At 41.6% G+C, this 23,770-nt stretch overlaps 1 gene segment (V, D, J or C); it reads left to right on the top strand.

Annotated features, from left to right (window-relative positions):
• Positions 1–14,155: 14,155 nt before the first annotated feature.
• Positions 14,156–16,379, top strand: LOC125081653 (immunoglobulin lambda variable 1-40-like). The segment is given in 3 exon segments: positions 14,156–14,226; positions 14,338–14,637; positions 16,360–16,379. Coding segments are annotated over 3 exon segments (378 nt in total).
• Positions 16,380–23,770: the final 7,391 nt, after the last annotated feature.

The raw sequence follows: 23,770 nt of genomic DNA, 5'->3' as shown, positions 1-23,770 counted from the left end.
ACATTTCACAGTAACCAAATCACAGACCATTTGTAAATGCTCAAATCAAAGCATGAGGGGTGTGTGCATTGTTGCGGGGGCATCACCACCATCTGTAAATAATACACATCGCTTCATGTGTGTCCATGTCAGGCTTGTGTGGTGGCCATACTAATATATCTGTAAGGCCCTAATTTTAATGCATAGGATGTTGAAAAGAACATAATTTATTTTAACATATTGGTCTATCAAATACTTAAGGATTTCAAATTTTTATTTTCCAATGTCTATTATTCTCTTGTTACCTTTTATTCTGTACATTTGTGCATGATCCCTTTCTGTTTAATTACTTAGCCAGTGTTTGTTTTATTATGTTATGAAAATAATTTTAAGTATTAACTAGACCATTTTTCTATTTTTCTTCTCATATATTTTTGCTTTCTTGGGGGTGGGTTGGTGAGCATGTCTCCTCTCCCATTTTCTTATTCGCCTGCTCCTGGCAGATAATTAGTGTCTCAATCCTGTGAGCAAGACCTGTTGTTGGACGGGATTTTGTCTCACTTCTTCATCATTTGAGACACTGAGTAATGAAAGCTGCTACCACTCCAAAGATTTGTAGCAAAGATCTCACTGCAGGTCTCCCCCTCAGAAGAACCCCTGCAGAAGCTTCCTCCATCCAGACAATCCCGTGGTCAGGTTTCAGGTCTCCCCCTCCCCATTCTGTGTCTTCATGCTCAGGTGACATTCTCCTCTGATGGGGGTTCAGGCTATCTGCTAGCTTCCCCTTCTTTGTCCCACAGACTGTTCTGGAAATGCCTTTTCTCTCCACTGAAGCTCCTGACTTGTGAACATGGGAAACAGTCTGTCCGGATTCAGTCATTAGTGTTTTATTTATTTAATAATTTATTTTCACACTGATTGTGTGAGGTTGGTACATAATATGTCTCAGGTGTTAATAAGGTGTGAGTCTTGTGTAGTGTTCTCTGTCTTCTTAATGTTTAAAGTGTTTTTAGGATACATAATGGGCATTTCAAATTTTCTTGATGAATATCACCTCAGCTACCCAGAATTTTTCATGAAACATTGGCTTAGGAGTTAAAAAAATCATAATAAAGGGAGACCTCTTTTAAAAATAGATACTTGTATTTATTTATTTAAATTCAATTTTTGAAGGCATACTACATAATCAGGTTGTGATATAATGTTCAGTGTTTCATTAGTTGAATATAACACCCAGTGTACATGATATCATGTGCCATCTTTAATTCACATCACCTAGTTACCCCACCCCCACCCACCTCCCTTTCTGCAACCCTCAGTTTCCCACAGTCAAAAGTCTCATATGACTTTTCTCCCTCTCTGATATTTTCCCTTTCACTTTTACCTCCCTTCCCTTATTAACCTCTGCACCATTCCTTATGTTCCACATATGAGTGAAACCATATGATAATGGTGTTTCTCTGACTTTTTCACTTAGCTTAATACCCTTCAATTCCATCCATGTCTATGTAAATGGTAGATATTCATCTTTTCTAATGACTGAGTAATATTCCACCATGTATATGAAACACATCTTCTTTATCCACTCATCCATTGAAGAAAATCTTGGCTCCTTCCACAGTTTGGCTATTGTGGACATTGAATGTCGCTACCATGAACCACCATACACCAGTCAGAATGGCTAAAATTAATAAGACAGGGAACAAGTGTTGGCAAGAATGTGGAGAAAGGGGAACACTCTTGCACTGTGGTTGGGAATGCAAGCTAGTGCAGCTACTCTGGAAATCAGTGTGGAGGTTCTTCAGGATGTTAAAAATATATACTTTAAAGAATTTATTTATTTACTTGACAGAGAGAGAGAGAGAACAAGCAGTGGGGTGGTGGCAGACAAATGAGAGGAAGAAGATGGCTCCATAAGGAGTGGGGAGCCTTATGTGGAGCTCTATCCCAGGACCATGGGATCATGACCTGAGCTGAAGACAGATGTTTAACCAACTGAGCCATCCAAGCATCCCCAAAATAGATATGTTTTAAATTAATTACTTTATTTCATTTTTTACTTGCATCTAACTGATATAAAGGGTAATGATGATCAGACAAAGATAATTGTTAATGACAATTATTACATAACGGCTCTCTGCAATTTCTTATGAATACATCAATAACTGACTAAAATCACAGGTAGCAAGTAGGGAAAAAGAAGTAATTTTTTCTAGTTAAGGGATCACATATATTACGTACAAGTGTCATGGAGTTGTCTCCTTGATGAGGTACAGGGAGAGGCTACAAAAAGTATTTTCACACAAAGAAAACTTGGTGTGCAACAAATAAGGAGATCAGGTGAAGAATTTTCAAAGCTGTGGCTCCCTGAGTGGGGTTGACTGGGTTCCATTATTCCGGGTTAGGATGAACATTCACAAAGGGGTGAATTGTCATCCCAGGTGAAGATGGGCATAAGGCTGTGCAGGAGAACTGAGGACACAATCTGCAGTGTGTCCTGTGGTGTGTTCTTGAAGCTTGTGCTCTTCCAGGGTGGAGATTTAACACTGTAAGGGGCAGAGGTCACTGGAGGACACTCTATGGTCCTTCTGTGCAGTAGGAGTTGGTGGAGGAGCTCAAACCCATCTAGGCTGCCAGGCTTTTCCAGCTGTTGCCTCTGAAATGTAAGGTAAACATTCCTGTGAAGAAGAAGGGGTGTCTGTGTGCGTCTCGTTAGTGACAGTTTTAACCTCATAACCCTGTGGGCATGACTTCTGTCCTACTAAATCATTTCAAGGATGTACCTTCAGTCAGTCTTTACTTCTGACACAAGACTTGGAATTTCACCACCGAGTTATAGTCTTTAATGTGGTTACACTAGCCATGGTCTGGTAGAGATTGCTAGATTTTGCATTCCCTTTTTTCCCTTAAAGCCCTTACTGATGGTGGTTGTTGCATTTCTTTGTTAAAAAACTTCCTAGAAGGTTCTGAAAAATGTGTGTAGTGCAAGTAGATCCTGCAGGGCACAGATCATGGAAAAATCACTAGGGACTAAGATGAGTGCTTTTGGATCAGGAAAGCTGTCTCTCTCTTTTTTATTTCATAGGGGACCCCAATTTTCTGGTTATAGAAGTTTCAGGAAATTTAGTTGAAAAATATTGCACCAATAAGATAACTCAGTAAAATCTTTAGAAATATATAAAATAGAATATCCATTATTTCATTATTAATTAAAATAACAATTATTTCCATAAGTTACAACTAACAACAATTATTCTATTAATATTATCAACAAATTAAAAAAGGCTCATGTTACTGGAAAGATAACCAGTTCTGAAGTCACACTGTGATTTTCTCCATTGGAAAATCAATAGTAAATAGAAATGGTGGGGGGAAAATGTGCTTTATTCAGGGAGCAAGCACCGGGTGAAGATGGATAAAAACTTCTAAGACCACCTTCCCTGTCCACATGATGTTTGAGGTTTTTTTTTTTTTTTTTTTTTTTTTTTTTTTTTTTTTTGAGGGGATGGGACAGTAAATGATGGGGGTTCTGTGCAGGACAAGCAGGTGCTCAGGTTATTAGTCCTATGTGGACATGACCCTGAACAGACTTGTTGGCATCCTGGACAGCTGCTTCCAATGTGGTCAGGAAATTAATCCCTTCCAGTGGTCAATAAATCTCAAGGAAATTAGGGTAATTCTACTAGGGACCAAAGGACTTAGGTCAGCAAACATGGAGTGCATAACCTTGAAACAATCTCACACTTAAGACCAGCAGGAGTGCAGTTACAGTGAGCGGAAACATCCTGTCATGTGCGCAATCTGTATATTAAAGGAAATCATAATATTTCCTGAAGAATATGAAAGCACATCCGAAAACATGGTGAACAACTTATTTTCATCTTCAATAAGAATATGAACTATATATATGTCAACAGGTAATAGGTGATCTCATGCAACTTGTCTTCTAACTTCTGTTTTCAAGTTTGGAGTCTGAATGGAAGATACCTTCTAACTTCAAGGAAATTGAGGGAAGCTTGACCATATATTGCAGGAAAGGAAGACATACACATGCATTTCAGTGAAGGATGTGAGAAATGAAGGATCACAGAATGGCTCTACTAGCGACAAACTAGAGGGGGTGCCTCAAACTTTCACAGGGGAGCAGTCAGCATGGCCACGTGCACCTGCAACCACAGTCAGCTAGGGATTCAAGTGGAGAAACAACATGGCAAATTTGATGGGTGTGTTGGTTTGTGAGGTGAGTGGGAATAACCCTGGTGGAGTCAGAAAGAATGGATTATGATGATGATGATGATGATGATGATGATGATGATCGAATATTTTAAGTAAGTGAAGAAGAACAGGGAGTATATGGAAATGAAATAATCAGCAGGGAAAAGGAGAGAGAAGAATGTACTTTATTTCATGTTCACCAATATTCTCATGCCCATCCTCACTTGAATAGGAGGAGGTGTTATCTCTCCCACCCTGACTCCTGACGTGTCACCTTGTCACCAAAGCAGAAGCAGAAAGAAATCAATTGTGATAATAGTTAAAGAATTCAAGCAACAGATGACGGGGGGGGGGATCCCTCACCCTCTCAGGTAGGTCTGATTCCCTTCCACTTGCTCTTTTTTCATTATTATTAACTCTGAGGAACAAACTGAGGGTTTTGGAGGGGAGAGGAGTGGGAGGTTGGGTGAGCCTGGTAGTGGGTATTATGGAGGGCACGTACTGTATGGAGCACTGTGTGTGGTGCACAAACAATGAATTCTGGAACACTGAAAATAAATTTAAAAATAAAAATTTTTAAGAAAGGAAGTAAATACAGAAATTTTATTAGACTTCTTACATCTCAACCATTCACTTCACAGTCAGACTTTTCTGATGTACTTAATGAAGAAAGAAAGTGAATTACTAAAAATGAGTTGGTCGGCAACTAGCATATAATTTTACATTTTGATAATAGAAACTACAAGATAATGTTTTCTAAGATGAAAATTGACTGTAATTCAAAAAATATTTAATTATGTAAAAATAAAATACCAAAAAAAAAACCTTATAATGTATTCTTTGCCCCAGGGATACAGGTCTGTGAGTCATCAGGCTTACACATTTCACAGCACTCACCATACCACATACACTCCCAATGTCCATAACTCAGCCACCATAACCTTACCCACCAACCCTCCAACAGCCCTCAGTTTGTTTCATGAGATTAAGAGTCTTATGATTTGCCTCCCTCCTGATCCCATCTTGTTTCATTTGTTTCCTCCCTAACCCCCAGGAACCCCCTGCCTCTCAAATCCCTCATATCAGATAGATCATACAATAATTTCTTTCTCTGATTGACTTATTTTGCTTAGCATAATACACTCTAGTTCCATCCACGTTGTTGCAAATGGCAAGATTTCTTTTCTTTTGATGGCTGCATAGTATTCCATTGTATATAATATATTACATCTTCTTAATCCATTCATCTGTTGATGGACATCTAGGTTCTGTCCATAGTTTGGCTATTGTGGACATCGTTGCTGTAAACATTTGGGTGCATGTGCCACTTCAGATCACTATATTTGTACCATTAGGGTAAATACCCAGAAGTGTGATTGCTTTGACTATTTTCAATGTTTTGAGGAACCTCCAAATTGTTTTCCAGAGTGGCTGCACCAGCTTTCATTCCTGCCAACAGTGTAGGAGGGTTTCCCTTTCTCTGCATCCTGGCTAAAATCTGTCATTTCCTGCCTTGTTAATTTTATCCATTCTGACTGGTGTGAGGTGGTATCTCATTGTGGTTTTGATTTGTATTTCCCTGATGCCAAGTGATGTTGATCACATTTTCATGTGTCTGTTGGCCATTTGGATGTCTTACTTGCCCTCATGGGGACAGTGGGGTCTCAAGACCTCCAGGGTCACAGAAAGACTGGGGGTGTCTGAGTGTGGCAGAACTCCCATGTATTGGAGCATGGAGGCCAGCTACAGAGATGGAGCCAAGGAGTGGGCTCTCAGCTTGGGATTACCATTTGCTTTTTATTGATGTGGTTTTTCCAGTTCTTTTAACTCAACTCATTCTCCACCAGTGACTCCACTTCCCTCTGGATGTCCCATCTACCTCATTTGTTGATTTGCTACAGGTATTCATGGATGGCCCTCACTTTCTTTGGCCAAGTATTGACCTCAACTTTTCTATCTCCAAATAATTTTGTATATGTTTGACACTGTTTGAGAAAAGAGACACAAGTCAATAATCTAATATGTTATGAAATCATGATTGTATTCTTCTTATCAGCCAAAACAGACTCCCTACATCATGACGCCTACTCCTCTCTCCCTCACCACATGACCTGTAATCAATTTCCTTAACGTATTTTAAGGTACACATATTTTATTATAAGCTAGAGAGGGTATGTTGTATCACAAATCTCTGGAGCTAATTTATTATGCAAAACTGAAACTTTGTACTCACTGAGAAACAATTTTCCATTCTCCTTTCTCCAATCCTGGCAACCCCTCTCTTCTCTGCTTCAGTGAGTTTTACTATTTGGAATCTTCATATGAGTAGAATCAGGCAGAATTTGTCCTTCAGAGACTGGCTTATCTGACTTAGCATATTGTCCTCTAGGCTCATCCACGTTGTCACAAAGGGTGTGATTTCCTTTTGTAAAGGCTGAATAATTGTATGTACATACATAGACGGACATGATGGCCTCTAGACATGAGTAAAGAAATCAAAGGAATAAGTAGATGGTGGAGTAAATTCAAAAGAGAGGAGACACATGAATATGCCAAGAAAATAAACAAAATGATTTAGTTGGATGAATTCCTACTAAGAGTTCCCTTGACTAAGAGACAGTGAGCTGATCACTTGTTAAAAGATGTTAATTACAGAGTTCAAAACCAACTCTGGTCCACGAAATTCCAGTATTAACTCCTCAACCCCAAATCCCACAAATGTCCTGGAGGAAGAATTATGACGCTGGAGTAAGAAGAGAGATGGTTCTGTCAGAACAAAGTGGATGAAGGAAGTCAGTATACAACTGGGAACTTACATGCTGCTTAAGACTTGTTCTAATCAAATATCTCACTCATATTCATGATGGCTGAGATAGGTGGAGGAGTACAAGGGTTTCATTCTGTGTGATTTTGTTCAAAATCAAGTAAGTCCACAAGACCTATTTAATTGATTGTTCTTACCATTCACCATGTATGTGAGTCGTACTATTAAGTGAAAGTCAAATGTGCCAAAATGTGTGCCCTCACTCTCATCATGCACTGAAGCCCACCTGCTCTCAAAAGACAGAGAAGCTGGTGTGGAGGTCACAGAAGGAAAGTGGTGCTCAGGGGGTCTAAGGACAGAGGAGTGATGAGGCCAGGGCAGTGAGGACAAGGACAAGGTCTGTTGGTCCCTGTTCAGGTGGGTGTGGTCACAACATGAATGACATCTCAGTGGGGTTAACATGTTATAGTTCATGCAAAAGAAATTAGGAAGAATGAAGAGTTGTAACCCATTGGTTGAATCTGTGAAAGTTCTGTCTGAATGTTATAAGGAGACAGTGCCTTTCCCACAGTGCCTGTGGGAAACAGGTGTTTATTTACTACATTATTTACTAAAGATCTTGTATTCTTTCGTGAAGATTCTGCATTATTTATGAAAGAGCCAACAAGTGTGTGGACATTTGCTGAGTTCATACAAGTGTATATGTAGGGCACATGAGCACAGGTGAGTTTCTGCTCTGGTCTGAAGTTCTATCTGCATTAGGACTTTAAAATAATGGACAGGACTGCAAGAGAGTATGCTGAGTGAAACAACTCAAGCAGAGAGAGTCAATTATCATATGGTTTCGCTTATTTGTGGAGCATATGGTATAACATGGGGAGCTGGAAAGGAGAAGGGTGTTGGGGGAAATTGGAGGGGGAGACAAACAATGAAAGACTGCGGACTCTCAGGAACTAACTGAGGGTTTTGGAGGGGAAGAGGATGGAAGGATGGGTGAGCCTGATGGTGGGTATTGTAGAGGGCATGTGTTGCATGGAGCACTGGGTGCAGTGCATAAACAATGAATTCTGGAATACTGAAAAGAAATTTAAAAAATAAAAGCTAAAAACAAAAGAATAAATAGGAAACAGAAAATAACCAGTAAGAAATAAAGGTAGGGAATTAATATTGTATTATTTTATTATTTTATCATATTAAAGTTGATCTTATTTATGAAACTATTATATTCTTTGCTTATTTGCAAATGGTAAAACCTGCGACAAAGTCCCCACAAGAACTATATGACACAAGTATGCACAAAACACCCACTTCACTTAGATAAACCTATATCTATAGAGAAAACTCTCATGTTAATAACACTAGTAAAGGTTAGGTCTATAAAATTTACTAATTTTCTTATATTACCAAATCTAACTGAATCTACAGATGTTATGACTATTTCAAATCTTGTGATTATTTATCTAATTCTGATCCTTTGAACATATCACTGAGCATCTTTGTTTCCTAGATTATGCCCATTCTATACTGATTCCCTTAAGAACCCTTGCAGGACCATCAAACAAGCAAACAAACTCCACTGTCCCCTGGTGTGTGACACCAAGTGTGACACATAGGGTTCCTTCAAGTCTATGTAGACTCTCCCGTGGGAGTCACAGTCTACCTCAGTTGTTTCTCTGAACGTTAAAAACAAATGTGAAATTTATTCCTCCCAGTATAAAGGGTTACATTCAAGAACACTAGAAAATTGAAATCCATGACAGGTAAAGTATGGCAAAACCACAAGCAAGTCCAGAGAACAAAGGATAATGAAGTTGTTTTATTAAGCAAAGGGTGAGCATGGGGGGGCTGTTAGAGACAAAAAGTCCATGGGAGAAATGGGAATTCTAATTAAATGGTTGGTCATTGGTGGAGCGGTAACAATTTCTCATTGGCTGGGCTGTTGCCAGGGCAGGAAGAAGCCTTTCTCTTCTGGAGGTAGTAAGGTCATAGTACATAGTACCTATTGTACATAGTACTGTAGTGTAGACTTGTAAGATCTGTTTTCTGCTGGGTCTGCATTTGAGGAGTGGTGGGCACAAGAGCTCCCCCTACTGGTCTCTGAACGCACTCATAAGAGACTGTAAGAGATTTTCCTCTTACTAATTCTCAGATAATATATGTACATTTTTACATTCCCATAGACCAGGACTCCTTCTGAGAGTGAGACTCAACAATATAATCAGCAGGTCTGAAGGACTATAGTATCTAGAATTCAGACCCAGTGAGGTGCAGACACCGGCTGAACTCAGAGCTTTGGGCCATGGTGATACGTGTGCCCTTTGACCAGCAAGTGGTGATGTGTGATTGCATCATGCTCCATATGCAGCCCAGGAATGAGAGCCATTCAACAGAGCCTGGGTCTGGGGGCCCAGTACAGAGCTCCCTTATGGGACTCAGCAGCTGTGTCTCCTCTGGCCTGGCAGAGTCTCCCCAGGGGACCTGTCTGTGGTCTCAGCAGGTGCTTCCTCCCAAGGCTATCCCCAGGGCTGAAGACAACCTCCATCTTCTTCAATGTGTGGTGTGAGCTGAACTCCAGCACCTGGGCTGGATGGGACTCATTTACATAGACAATCCCTTCTGGGGCCGAGGCTGGAGGGGAAAATGATGCCTGAGGCAGCCCAGCCCACTGTGGGGACCAGCATATGTGTCATTATGGTTTGGATCCCTGCCTTCTTTATGCACCACTCTCGCTGCACAGCAGCCCTCAGGGACCAGCCAACATAACCCCTCTGGTTCAGAGTCTATCCAATATACTATGACTGTCTCTTTTTGCAAGTTCTATGTCCCAGCCTGTGCTGACTCAGCTGTCTTCTCTCTCCATCTCTAGGAACAACAGTTGGACTCACCAGTACCCTAAGCAGTAACATCAGTGTTGGCAGCTATAACATGTGCTGGCACCAGCAATAGCCAGGGAACCCTCCTAGGTATCTGCTATACCACTACTTGGACTCAGATAAACACCAGGGCTCTCAGATCCTCAGTCGTTTCTCTGGCTGCAAAGATGTATCAGCCCATGCAGCTTCTGCTCATCTCTGGGCTGCAGCCTGAAGATGAGGCTGATGATTACTGTGCTACAGCTCCCAGCCATGGGGGCAGCTTTCATTCCACATAGTGTCTCAGGTAAGGAGGAAGTGGGTCAAAAACCTCTGGATTCTCAGATCTTATATATGAGTCTCTTTTCAATAAGAAACCTACCTGGAGAGGGACAGCTGGGTGGCTCAGTCGTTAAGCATCTGTCTTCGTCTCAGGTCACGATCCTGGGATCCTGGGATCAAGTCCTGCATTGGGCTCCCTGCTTGGTGGGGAGCCTGATTCTGCTACTCCTACTCCCCCTGCTTGTATTCCCTCTCTCTCTGTGTGTCAAATAAATAAATAAAATCTTTTTTTAAAAAAGATATAGAAACCTACCTGGAGAAACATAGTAGGGTGTTATCTTCTACATGATGATCTATCTTTCAACAGGGAAAGAAGAACAAACATGCAATGCACATAAAGTGAGATAAAATGGGGCATTCCAGGAAAATGCAGACAGATGAGCTATCAGAGCCCAACTGCACATCGCCACTCTATCTGAAGATGAAGAGGAATAAATACTGTGTCTACAACTGAACATACTTCCCATTGAACATTCATCCACAATCCGTTCTATGATCTTATTCCATGAAGTATGACCTTGTGTCACTACTGATGTATCACATCAGTAGTGGTCACAGACACACTCTTCTCTCTCTGAATGAGCTACACAAGAACTTGGACCAGATCCTACAGAGTCAAACTGACAGAACCCGACAGACCCTCCCTCCTCTTCTCTGTTTCTACATCCCTCGGATTTAGTCTCTTACTCTGGCTATTCAGTCTGAACCCTGTCTTTACATCAGAATTTCAGAGAAAACTAGAAATGATCGTGCTCTACTTTCCAGTCTCCAAGGTCCATCTCTAGGCAGGACAGAGTCCAGAAAATACAGCTGCATGCAACTCCTCACATTCTCCTCTGCCTCTCATCCCAGCCTCCATTTTTGTTCCCATCACTACCATTCAATCTCTCTTTTTTTTTTTTTATTTTAGAAGTTTTTTTTTTTTTTTTTTTTAATTTGAGAGAGATTCAGAGAGTGAGAGCGAGAGAGAGAGAGAGAGCGTGTGCACAGAGTGGGGACAGGAAGAGAGCATCTTAAGCAGACTCTTCACTCAGTGTGGAGCCCTATTTTGTGCTAGAGCTCAGGACCCTGAGATCATGACCTGAGCCAAAGGCAGATGCTTAATTGCCTGAATGACCCAGGTATCACTCAGGACCTTGAGATTAGGAGCAGAGTCAAACCAAGTCAGAAGCTCAACCAACTGTGTCCCCAGTCATCCCCAGTCAGTCTCTTTAATATGAAAATAAAGTTATTGCCTTTCCTGAAAAGGATGCATTCATCTACCCTTAGAAATTTGCACATGGGATCTCTTGTATTTTACCCACTTCAGAATTAACTGATGTTCCCACCCATGGGGAGGTTTGGAGGAATGCACAAAGAATCCCTGCATATTTTAAGATACATCATTACTTTTCTTTTGCTCCAGATTCGCATTCCTAAGAATTCTCTGGACAGTGAGTCCACCATAGAAACATTTTTCTATGATACATAAAGTTCAGAGCTTTAGTTTTTGTTTATTTGTTTGTTTTTGTTTTTGTTTTTCCCATACAGGCACAAAACCATCAGTAATATCTTGTTCTCACTCTCTGGTAGACCCCAGGGGACATTGTGGACTAGTTTGGTTGAGATGTGGGGGCAGGAAGGAGGCAGCTGCATGCTCCCCACCTGCCCTGTGCTCCCAGACACCTGAAAACCCCACAACTGTAGGTCTTGTGTCTGTAGTACACCCCCCCGAAAAAAGGACATTTCTTGTCAGTCAACAAGACAAGGACTCCTGATTCAGTGAATTATTAATAGCCTTGCTCTTACATGAGTCCCGCTGGCCTAAGTAAATCCTTTTCCACTAAAAAAAATTAAAAAAAAATAAAAAAAAAATCTTTGAGATACTTTCCTCTAAATGCAGGATCAGGACCCTGGAGTTTTATAAAGAGAATCAACATGAGGAAATATCCCTTAGAGTGTTTCAAAGTCATAAGAGCGACAGGGGTCATGTAGCCTCATTTTTGGTCACACACACACACACACACACACACACACACACACACACACAGCCCTCTCCTCCCTCTGAGTGAATACTGTGTCTGCGACTGCAATTTCCAGGCTCTCTGGATCAGGCTGTGTTCACCTAGCCATTCTCAGGGTCATAATCTTCTGAAGGTAGAATCCTCCTCAACAGGAAAACTGGACACATCATGTGTAACATGGGTCTGGTCCCCAGGGAAGCTAGGTTGGGCTCAGAGCCCTGCTTTCCTGGGATGAGGCTGATGCTCAGGAATCCCAGGGGGAGTCTCTGTCCCTATGGGAAGCTCAGGCCCTGACATTCTCTGGGCTCCAGTCAATGCCTCAGGCTGATCAGTACATTGATTCTGGGACCAAAGCCTCAGATCTGTTCCCATGGGGCTCAAGACCCATGGGATGGCATGAGGAACACCCTCGCCAAGCTCTCAGGGCTTAACTGTCTCTCTCTCAGTCACCCCAGTGACATCTCCAGCCAGGCTGCACTCTGATGGAAAGTTCTCTGTCCCAACCCTGGGGGCCACAATGCCTGTAACCTCAGCGACACTGACCCCCCTTATCTTGACCTCTCCTCCACTCACATGTAGTAACTTTGACAGGAATATCTGGCTCTAGTTGGCCTTAGTTAGTAAAATTCATTCCTGTCATCATGGGTGGCTGAATAAATAACTGTTCCATCCTGAACATGTTGGACACAGTTGCAGGGACTAGAGCTGTGTCCACCCCAAAGAGTGGTCTGACCCCAAATCCCTCTGTCCTGGAAGCTCTGTCTGTGTTTGGTAATTTTGTCAGTAGGATGGTTCTGAGTTCACAGGAGCAAGCCCCTCAAGGGTTTCCACTGGGCACCACATTGACCTTTCATAACTGGGAGACCAGGCACAAGGTCAAACAATTAATTTTAGAAAAAGTATACAAACCACTATTCTCCTGAGAATAGAAGGCATTCCAGTTCCATTAAATCAATCTTATTGAATGGAATTATGTATAAAATAACACATATTCTTTTAAAATAGGAAGTTGGCTCAGTGGTGACTGACACCTAAACTCTCACTATGCCCCTGTCACAACGTCTGTAGCTGTCAATTCTTTCTCCTAGAACTGCCTGCACATCTGACCTTTGTGCTTTGAGATCAGTGTCACACACAGCCTCATGTGATTGGGTTCCTGGGAACTTGTGTCTGTGCTGGGAGGAGAGATCCTAGGAGGGAATCACTGCCCCAGTGTGTGGAGAACTGTTGTTTCAACCAGGTGGGAAGAATGACAGATAACAGATACTCCATTTGTAACTTTCTAAGAATGTATGTGATGGCTTATACCCACAACCTGGAGTGAAGAGCTCCCCATCACCTCAGCGCTGAGGAAACCTCAGAGGAAGAAGAGCTCTGGAAATTCAGGATAAGGCACATAAGTGGAAAGCCCCAGCATCCCTCACAGAAGGGACCATGTGTACATTGGGACATGTTACTGCTCTAGACTGGATCCTGATCTCTAAGAGGAGTTTCTATTAGGGACTCCATCACACTGCTGACCCAGGAACAGGCAAGAGACCCATGCACAGACTCACTCTGAAGACTCTTAGTTGAGCATGTAGTTAGTTCTCAAGAAATGGGAAGTGACATATAGGAATACCTGTAATGCACGGAACAGTGGACAAAGCTGTTGGGGGTTGTGGAGATGGGTCTGATAGACCCTGGTCACCAGTCACACAATAGGGTGTCTGTGTTGGACACAAAAGGGTACCCTGGTCCCATTTCTGAGAAGTTAGGAGTGCATAGAGCTGGGACCTGCCACCTTGCCTGCTCTGGAATTACAATTGGGACCTCCCCACCTCCTTTCTCCACACAGCCAACCCAACCAACCCGACGTCCTCAGGTGGAGGGACCTGACACAGTGTCTGTGAGGGCTCAGAGAGCTGTGGTCTAATTTACATGGACAAGCCATCCCTATTTCAGAGGATGAAGAGGGGAAGGGAGAGGAGAAGAGGTCTACTCATCTGTGGAGCCAAGAAGGCAGGATCAGTGATGACTGACACCATGGCATGGTCCCCTCTCCTCTTCACTTTCCTCGCTCATTGCACAGGTGACTGGGTGACAGGACAGGGGTAGAGATCTTGGGAGGAGACTTAGGCCCTGTTTCCTCCTCTTGTCTTTAGACCCCAGTATCAACCTCTCTGTGTCTATCCCCTTGCAGGTTCCTGGGCTCAGTCTGTGCTGACTCAGCCACCCTCTGTGTCTGGGGCCCTGGGCCAGATGGTCACCATCTCCTTCACTGGAAGCAGCTCCAACATTGGGAGTGCTTTTTATGTGCACTGGTACCAAAAACTTCCAGGAAGAGCCCCCGGAACCATCATCCATGGTGATAGACGACGACCCTCTGGGGGGTCGTCTGATCGATTCTCTGGCTCCAAGTCTGGCAGCTCAGTCACACTGACTATCACTGCAGTCCAGGCTGAAGACGAGGCTGATTACTATTGTCAGTCCTATGACAGCAGTGTCAGAGCTCACACAATGTTCCAGGCCTGTGGGGAAGTGAGACAAAATCCTGTTGTTCCCCCAGCAATGGGGTTCTCCTTGCAGTTCCCAGTCCTTGTTCAAGTCATCTCCTTCTTTTGTTTGGTCGAAATTGTAGCCCAAGACCAACCTCAAGGAACTTTGGTTACAAAATCATCCCCATTCTCATAAATTCAGTCCCTCGCTCCTGTCCTTGGCAGGAACACATTGTACCATTTTCTCATATTTTGAAGAATTTCGTGAGTGCCAGGGACAGGGTCCCCTGGTAACAGTCTGCTGGTGAAGAAAACAAAGGCAGGAGAAATGGAGCTTAAATTAATTGCCTTACAGCTTGCAGCTCACTCATAGATACCTGACACATGCAGAGAGTGAAATTCCTCAAGGAAAGCATGGCTGTCTCAGTGACTTAATTTTTGGGTTTTATTAAAGACTAAAAGTAACTTTATCTTCACAGCAGCTAGGGCCTCAATTCCTGACAGTCTTGCTTCCAGATTCCTTAGAGACTTAGGCTATCCCTAACATCCACTAATTTAAAAAGTATATAATTAGTCACTCTTCACTGTACCAGTGCAGCCTTCAGCCCATGGGTCCTGTCCCCATGCTATAGTAAAATCATCTTTTTGCAACATTAAATATCTCAAGAATTTGGGTTTAATTTTCTTTTAACTTCAATTAATGTTCGTGCCAATGTGGTCCATCTTGGGGCAGCCCATCCTTGACCAGTTCCTCCCTCCTCTGAAACTTTCCGATGTTATTCATATTAAAGGTTGGGCTAGTAGATTTTTCATTTTTTGACACTGTCCTGACAACAGGCCAGTTTGGTTAAACTCATTTCAGGAGAGGTGATGCAGGTGTGTTCTCAAATTAAGGCCTATGGTTCAATAAATCAGGTATTAAGAGGCATTTCTGCGGAAACAAACAAAAATTATGGTTAATTATTATATCAAATTATAAAGCAGTTCCTGAGTTCTGAGGGTGCCTAGGGGAGAAAACATCTTGATGTCAAGTACAAACCATCTTCAGATACAGTGACAGCAGGCTGCGGCAATTGGACCGACTTCCCTGGATTGCAGCTCAAGTGTGTCTGGTGATCTCTGAGTGGCCCCCAGAGCAATAGGCATGAAGAGTTTCTCTATGTGAGCTGCTGTGGTGATTTTTCTGAGGTTTACATCATATTCTTTGTATTTGCTTTTCAGGACTTCAGGGAAAGGACAGTTTGAGTAACACTCAGAAATGTGGGAGAAAATTCAACATACTGGCTTAAAGACCTGTAGCCAGATATTGTAGGAAGCTAGAAAAAATCAGGGTCTAGTCCAGGTCATAATGAACAGTATCTGAATCATGTTTTCACTCAGGTGTGTTATTGAAACATTCTCTAAAATCACCCTCATTTCTACTCAATATAGCCAAACTAACATTAATTTGCTCACCAAGTAATTGTAATTTCATAAAGAACTTGGTCTGATTATTTATATACCTGCAGCAAAGTAGCAGTTGACCATATAGGCTCTTTAAAATATGCTTTGGGAACTTTTGTATGAAACCTCTAGACTGAACATTTAACAGCCCATCCAGGCTAGAGGCCAAACCAAAACTTGTGCCAGAAACTTGTCATCAGACGTAACCTGAAACACCAGTCGACCTGGGGAAATTCTCTGTTCTTGTAAAACCAAAAATGCCCTAAGGTTCCTGCACTTGCCAGATCATGACCTTCTTTTTTAAGATTTTTTTTTTTTTTATTATTTGAGTGAGAGTGAGAGAGAAGGAAAAAACACAGAAGTGGGAGAAGGGGCAGATAAAGAGGAAGAAACAGAATCCCTGCTGAGCAGGGAGCTGGAATCAGGGCTTGATCCCAGGACCCCAGGATCATGACCTCAGCATTAGGATGATGCTTAACTGAATGAGCCAGCCAGGGACCACAAGACATGACCTTCTTGACTCACCTGTTAAATCTGCTGGAAACTCTATAAACAGGTTGTAGGTTGATACTTCCAAGAGGCTCTATTGTCTCCATAAAGTCAGTGTCAGTCCCTTAAAGCTTTCTGGTCATATCTGAGCATATACATATACAGTCTTTCAAATATGACATTCTAGTCAATGTCTTGGTAATATAGCAAATGTTTCCAATTATATCATGTTACAAGGAAAATAGAATCTTATCAAATTTATGCCAATAATTACATTGCCATAAATTATAAGAATACTGACAGTTTCTGAGTTTTGGAGGGATAAGGTATAGGGAAAACATAAATAGTTTCATTTGATCACAAAGTTATATTTCATCAAGTCATTTATAGATCAGTTCACATAACAGAAGCTTCCTTAAATCTGAAGGAAGAAAACATTTTTAAAAGTCTATAATGTTTCAAATAAGAAAGCATAAAGATTATAATTATCTTCCTCTGTACATTCAGTTTCATGTTATTCATTTTTGTTCTGTTGGAATCCAGTTTTTCTATTAGTTCTGGCAATACTTACTTTAGTTTTACTATCTTAAATATATCAGAAACCCACATTTTTCAAAGTCTTCTCCATGAATATCCTTGAAGATGTAACACATTTGCAGTAGCATCGGGGTAAGAGGAAAACTACATGACAAGACATGAGAGTGGTCATGTCTACAGATGAGATTAGAGTTCATTAAGATGCAATTGACAAGGAAATGTGGTTTTTCCCATGAAACACAACACAAACATATATCACAGGCAAATACAAAAAGTTACATAGTTGTAAGCAAATGTAGGAATTTTTTAGATATTAAAGAAATATATTTTTCAATACATCAATGTCCTGATAAACATATGAAATATTTTGTGGAAACACAGAGTGCACGTTTTCTAGGCACAGAATTTTAAAGTTGAATAAGAACTTTTGTTTACCATTTTTTTGGGAAGAGTAGATGGATGATTTATAGAAATTTTCTACTTTTTAACCAGGTTAAAACAGAATTCTTTTCCTTGTTGAGAGATGCTTTTATTTTGGTTCTTCTAAAAACTGAATATCTTGGCTAAAAGACTCAGACAATATTAACAATACTGGGTCATCATGAATTAGAATACAACATTCAACTTGAGAAACATTAACAAGAATTGCAACTTATTTTTCTTTAATTTTGCATCCACATTGTTTCATCATAACATCACTTATTTACATAAATGTATCTTTTTTTTAAAGATTTTATTTATTTATTTGTCAGAGAGAGAGAGAGAGAGAGAGAGAGCGAGCACAGGCAGACAGAGTGGCAGGCAGAAGCAGAGGGAGAAGCAGGCTCCCCACAGAACAAGGAGCCTGATGTGGGACTCGATCCCAGGATGCTGGGATCATGACCTGAGCCGAAGGCAGCAGCTTAACCAACTGAGCCACCCAGGCGTCCCACATAAATGTATCTTAATTTTAACCAGTACTGCTCACACAGAAATTTCCTTTCAAGGTGCCTTTTCCAAAAAACTTGTAGTACTACTTTCTCCTTTCTCCAGACCCCATCATCACCCTCTCTGTGTCTCTCCCCTTTGCAGGGTTCTGCACCAACTCTGCTGCCCTCCGTGTCTGGGGCTCTAGGCCAGAGGGTCACTATCTCCTTCACTAAAAGCAGCTCCAATCCCAGGGGTTATGCTGTAAACTGGTACCAACAACTCCCAGGAGCGGCCCCTCCAACTCCTCATCTATGCTCATAATAATCTTTGGTGGCTCTTAAACAATTCTTTGGCTCTAGATCTGACAACTCACGTTCCCTGACCATCACTGGACTCCATGCTGAGGATGAGAATGGTTACTCCTGTCCATCCTCTACCAGCAGATTCCATGCTCACAGAGTGCTCTGGGCCTGTCAGGAAGTGACACAAACTTGTTGTCTCCACAACAAGGAGGCTCCCTGTGAGGCCCTACCTTCCTGGCCAAGTCAGCTGCTTCCTTTGTTTCTTTGGTATTAACAGGGTCCTTAGATCCATCTGAGGGGGATTGTCCACAAATTATTTTCACATTCTTTTAAATTTGAGTCTGAACCCTGTTCTTGACAAGAATCATATTTTGTCACTTTCTCAAATTGAGCAAACATTTCTGGGTAGCAAGGGCAGGATGTCCAATGGACAGAGAATCAGGGAAGAACCCAGTAAACATAATCTGGCTGTGTCTCAGTCCCAACACATCAGGAGTGTCCAATATGCATCCTGGTACCAACATCTCCCATGTATGGGTACCAGAAACCACCACTACTGTGATGGAGACCTTCTGGGGACCCTGAACGTTTCTTTGTTTCTATGTCTGACAGTCTAGCTCCCTGGCCATCAATCACTGGGCTGATGTCTTATGACATTCTTCTCCCATCTTCCCCTCCTGTGACAGCACCTCAGGGCTCACACAGACTCCAAGTCTGTGGAAATTGAGACCAGATCCTCTTTCTCATCCGCCAGGAGGGGGAGCCCCAACAGCTGTTCAGGCTCTGCCTATAGCTTCTGCTTTTGCTGCTCCTGCTGCTGCAATATGGGGCCAGGTCCATGCAAGGACCCTGCCTAGTTGTGAGGGCTCTTCCTTTCCTCCTTTCCCCAAAGTCACTCACAACATCCTCTCCCTAGACAAAGGGTGTCAAAGGACACAGAAAGGTCATCTCCCTCATCAGAATGGGACACAGGGTCTCTACACTGAAATTCATGGCCTGGGGGTGGCAGGTCCAGGGTGCTCATCTCCTCCTGAAATGTGAGGAATTGGGGATCTTTATTCTTGGTCATTTACCTGTTTCTAGATGTTTCCAGAACTATGCAATCCTACCAGTCTTCCATAGGAATGACTGTTCTTTCTGCTCATTAGTCTGATTTCTTCTGTCCCTGCTGCACAAACAAAGAGTATTGAGGAATCATATATTTGGGTCTTTTGGGATGAATCCCTTTTTATTCCCATCAATGCTGAGATCTAACCAGTGATTTCTCTTGTCCACTTTCATTGTCTAATACTTGAAGAAAGATATTGAATAAAAATGGAGTTAAGGTCACTTATGCCTGTTCATGATCTTGTGGAAATGTCCTCTCCTCCTCACCATAGCTAATTTCCTGTCTGGATGAGTGAGTTCTAGGTGTATAGGAGAGAGTGTGTCACCATGTTACAAAAACGTGTCTGTCTCTTTCTATTTTATGTAATTTTTGTTAGGACTTTCCGTTCCATTTGTCAAAGAATTGTTCAAGATCTAGTGAGATAATGTGATTTCCATCTATTTATTTACAAATAGCATGCCTTATATAAAATAATTTATTAATATGGAATTCAACTTGTACACTTTCAGTGAATCACATATAGTCATGGTGTATGAACAAATGGATGTGATTTTAGGGTCATACGGTTCATATTGTATTTAGATCCTTTGCACAATATGACAATAGTGATCTGAAAATTTATTTTTCCTATTTACTATTGTTCAGGTGTAGGTATTGATTTTACAATTCTTTCTATAAGAATTTTAAAATTCCAGGGAGAATTGCTTGCTTAGCAGAGCATGCTACTCTGGATCTCAGGGTCATGAGTTCAGAGGAGATGTGGACATGGGGCCTACTTAAAATAGTTAAAATAAGTAAGTAACTAACTAACTAAATAAATAATTTCTGTAGTTTTTCAATATTTTGAAATAACATATATATGAAGCTAACACATAAATCACATAAATTTTTCTGCTCTCTGCAGTCTTGTTAATGTATCCTTTGAAGCTAACATCATCTCATGACTTTTTATAGAGCAATTCCTAGTAGTATTCTCTTTTTTTTCTTTTCCTTAAAATGATTTTACTCATTTATTAGAAAGAGGGAGAAAGAGTGAGAGAGAGAGAGAGCAGAGCAAACATGAACAGGGGGAGGGGCAGAGGGACAAGCTGACTCTCCAATGAGCAGGGACCCCCACAAGATGCTCAAAACTAGGACTCTGGGATCATGACCTGAAAGGAAGGCCGATGATTAGCTAACTGAGCCACAAAGGCGCCCATAATTTTTCCACAGAAATTAGTCTGTTTATTCATTTTTTTTCTAATGGAACCATTTTTTTCACGATAATGTATGTTTATGTCTTATTATAACATAGGTCAACAGTGTATTTTTATTTTTTTTTAATTTTTGTCCACATGACATTTCATAGTTCACATATTTGGATATTATTCATTTTCATTCAAAAACAGTAAGTTGTATTTCTATTCTGTCTCCTAGAAACAGGATTTTGAGGAACCAATTACAAAGTTGAAAATAGAGCTACCCTATGACCCAATAATTACACTACTGGGTATTTACCATAAAGATAGACATATATTGATCTGAAGGGCACCAGCAGCCAAGTGTTTACAGCAGCAATGTCCACAATAGCCAAACTATGGCAGAGCTAAGATACCCAACTACAAATGAGTGGATAAAGAAGATGTGAAATTATCTATATCTATATCTATATCTATATATATATATATATCATATATGTATGTATGTGTGTGTGTGTATATACATAGATATAGATACAGATATATATCTGTATCTATATCTATGATTGGATATTACGCAGCCATCCAAATAAAGAAATCTTAAAATTTGCAATAACATGGACGGGACTAGAAGATATTATGCTAAGTCAAATATGTCAATCAGAGAAAGACAATTACCATATGATCTCACTGATATGAGGAATTTGATAAACAAGGCAGAAGATCATAGGGGAAGAGAGGGAAAAAAATGAAACAAGTCAAATCCAGAGATGGAGATAAATGATAAGGGACTCCTAATCTCAGGAAATAAACTGAGAGTTGCTGGAGTGAAGGGGGATGGGGGAGGGTATATGTTGTTGTGAGTGCTGTGTATTATGTAAGACTGATGAGTCACAGACGTGTACCCCTGGAACAAATAATACATTTTATGTTAGTGAGAAAAATAAATTAAGAAAATTAAAAAATTATATAGAATTTGTGATTCTCTGGATGCCAAGGGGTGCTGTGGTCCTGAGAAGAGCACAGAGACTGACACCCACCTCCCTCCCACATGTGAGGAGCTTGAGTCTGCTCTAGTGGGACTGGGTGAAATGACCTCTCCAGGTATGTGACCATCTTGCACTGTGACCCCCTAAGCCCCTGGAGAAACTGGATTCTGGTCTCCCTCAGCCCCTGGGGAACATAGGTCTTCTCTACCTTCTTCCTGTGACTAGAACCATCACCAGCCCAGACATGGGGGTGGCTGCAGCATATTTGCATGAAAGTCTATTTCCAAGAACAATGGAGAAGAATGAGCAAAACTCAGTGTCTCCAGTCCCACAGTGGTCCTCAAGAGGCTGTAGTGTTCTGTTTCCTACATGGCTCTGCTTTGATTGGTAACATACAATCCACAGGAGATCCTCCCGGTTATCCCAGTGAAGCTCACTGAAGAGTCCCTGCTTCACCTGTAGGTGGTGCAGACCCAACCCCACCCCATGTGGGATCCCAGAAGAGTCACCTGCTCCCTCCCTGGAGTCTGGATTAGCAGGAACATCCAAGTCAGCACGATTAAAGTCCCTGCTCATGTGAGTAAATGTCAGAAAATATAGTTGGAAGCAAGGCTCTTCTGATGGCAGTAAGTGCTGTGGGGTGTCTTGGGAGGAGAACTGGGGTGGAACTCACATAAATTGGAAGACACAAAGTGGGTGACAGATGCCAGGATTTTCAGCTCCCAAGGGAATCTCTGAGCCGACAGCATCCTGCACAATGACTGGTTCAACCTTCTTCTTCTTCCTCCTCTTCTTGTTACTTCCATCCCTCCTTATTCTTCCTTCTTTTTCTCCTTCCCTTTCACCTCCTCCACCCTCTTCTTCTTTTAAGATTTATTTATTTATTTGAGAGGGAAAGAGTGAGAAGGGGGGACAAATGGAGAGGGAGAGAGAGAATCATCAAGCAGACTCCTCACTGAATGTGGTGACCAATGAGAGACTGGATCTAACAACCCTGAAATCAGGGCCTGAGCTAAAATCAGGAGTGAGACGCCTAACTGACTGAGAAACTCAGGTGCCCCAGTGACTGACTGGATCAATCCTCTAACAGGTTTTCTGTGCATGTTCAGCTTCCCCATTCCCTCAACCATTCATTTCACCACATTCTTCAGGTTCCTCAGACAATTCCCCTCTGGAGGGGCAGGGGCTATGTGCCAAGACCCTACAATGAATTAGATAGCTCCTTTCTTAGATCCTTTCCCTCTGCATTAAATGCTCTTCCCTACCCTTAATCATCCTTAACTTCACCTTCTCCCCACTCCAAGGCATCCCAAAACTTTGATATCCTTCCAAAAAGAGTAATTGACTCTCTTACACCTGTCATTCTCACAGGATGGGGAGGAAATCCAAACTTCACCTGGGATTCCTTTAGGAACTGCTTTCCCTTTTTGTGAACAGTCCAAGGCATAGCCTTTCCCTGGACCACATTCCTCCCTATCCCTTATGAGAATCTGTTCCTTATTTCTCTTTCCACCTCCCCCTTCTCATATCTACCCTTGTCTATGACCAGAAGCAGACATGGGACACACATATGGAGTAGATGTTTGGTCATAGGCAACTACCCCATACAGAGAAGATGCATCAACCCATGGGAACCAATATTCTGGTGAAGATCCATGTGTCTCCCTGACTGTCTTCATTCAGTTCCTTCCTCACATGGAAAGCTGCGAGGTGGGCCAGATCCACACATCTTGGGGAGGACTGAGAATCCTTGGCAACTTCCTCACCTAAGGATTAGTTTAAATAATCTCCTCCCCCACCAACATGAATTATCCACTGGCAAGCATCCCTGAACTTTTGTCATGCACATGTCGTATTCTATTGGTATCTATTTATTTTTAATATTGGTTAAAATAGTGATATTGTATGTGAAAATGATGCAAGTGATGAATATTTGACTCTTACTATAGAGGACAAATACCCAGTCTATTTTTTAACTTGTATATACATAACTGAAAATGTCTCAGTGATGGAACATATAAATCAGTAAAAGTATACTTATCTGTGAATAATTTATAATCAGAATTTTATAGGCTTCTAAATGCACAGTTCCTGTGTAAATATAGTTGATGAATGGAGTGGAATACCTTATTTTCTCCATCATCACGTAATCCTGCAGTCCAAGGTGGGTGTCAAAGCTTGAG

Source organism: Lutra lutra, chromosome 12 (genome assembly GCF_902655055.1).
Source record: "Lutra lutra chromosome 12, mLutLut1.2, whole genome shotgun sequence".
Lineage (NCBI taxonomy): Eukaryota > Metazoa > Chordata > Mammalia > Carnivora > Mustelidae > Lutra > Lutra lutra.
Note: the sequence above shows the minus strand (reverse complement) of the source record. Positions and strands in the feature narration are given on the sequence as shown.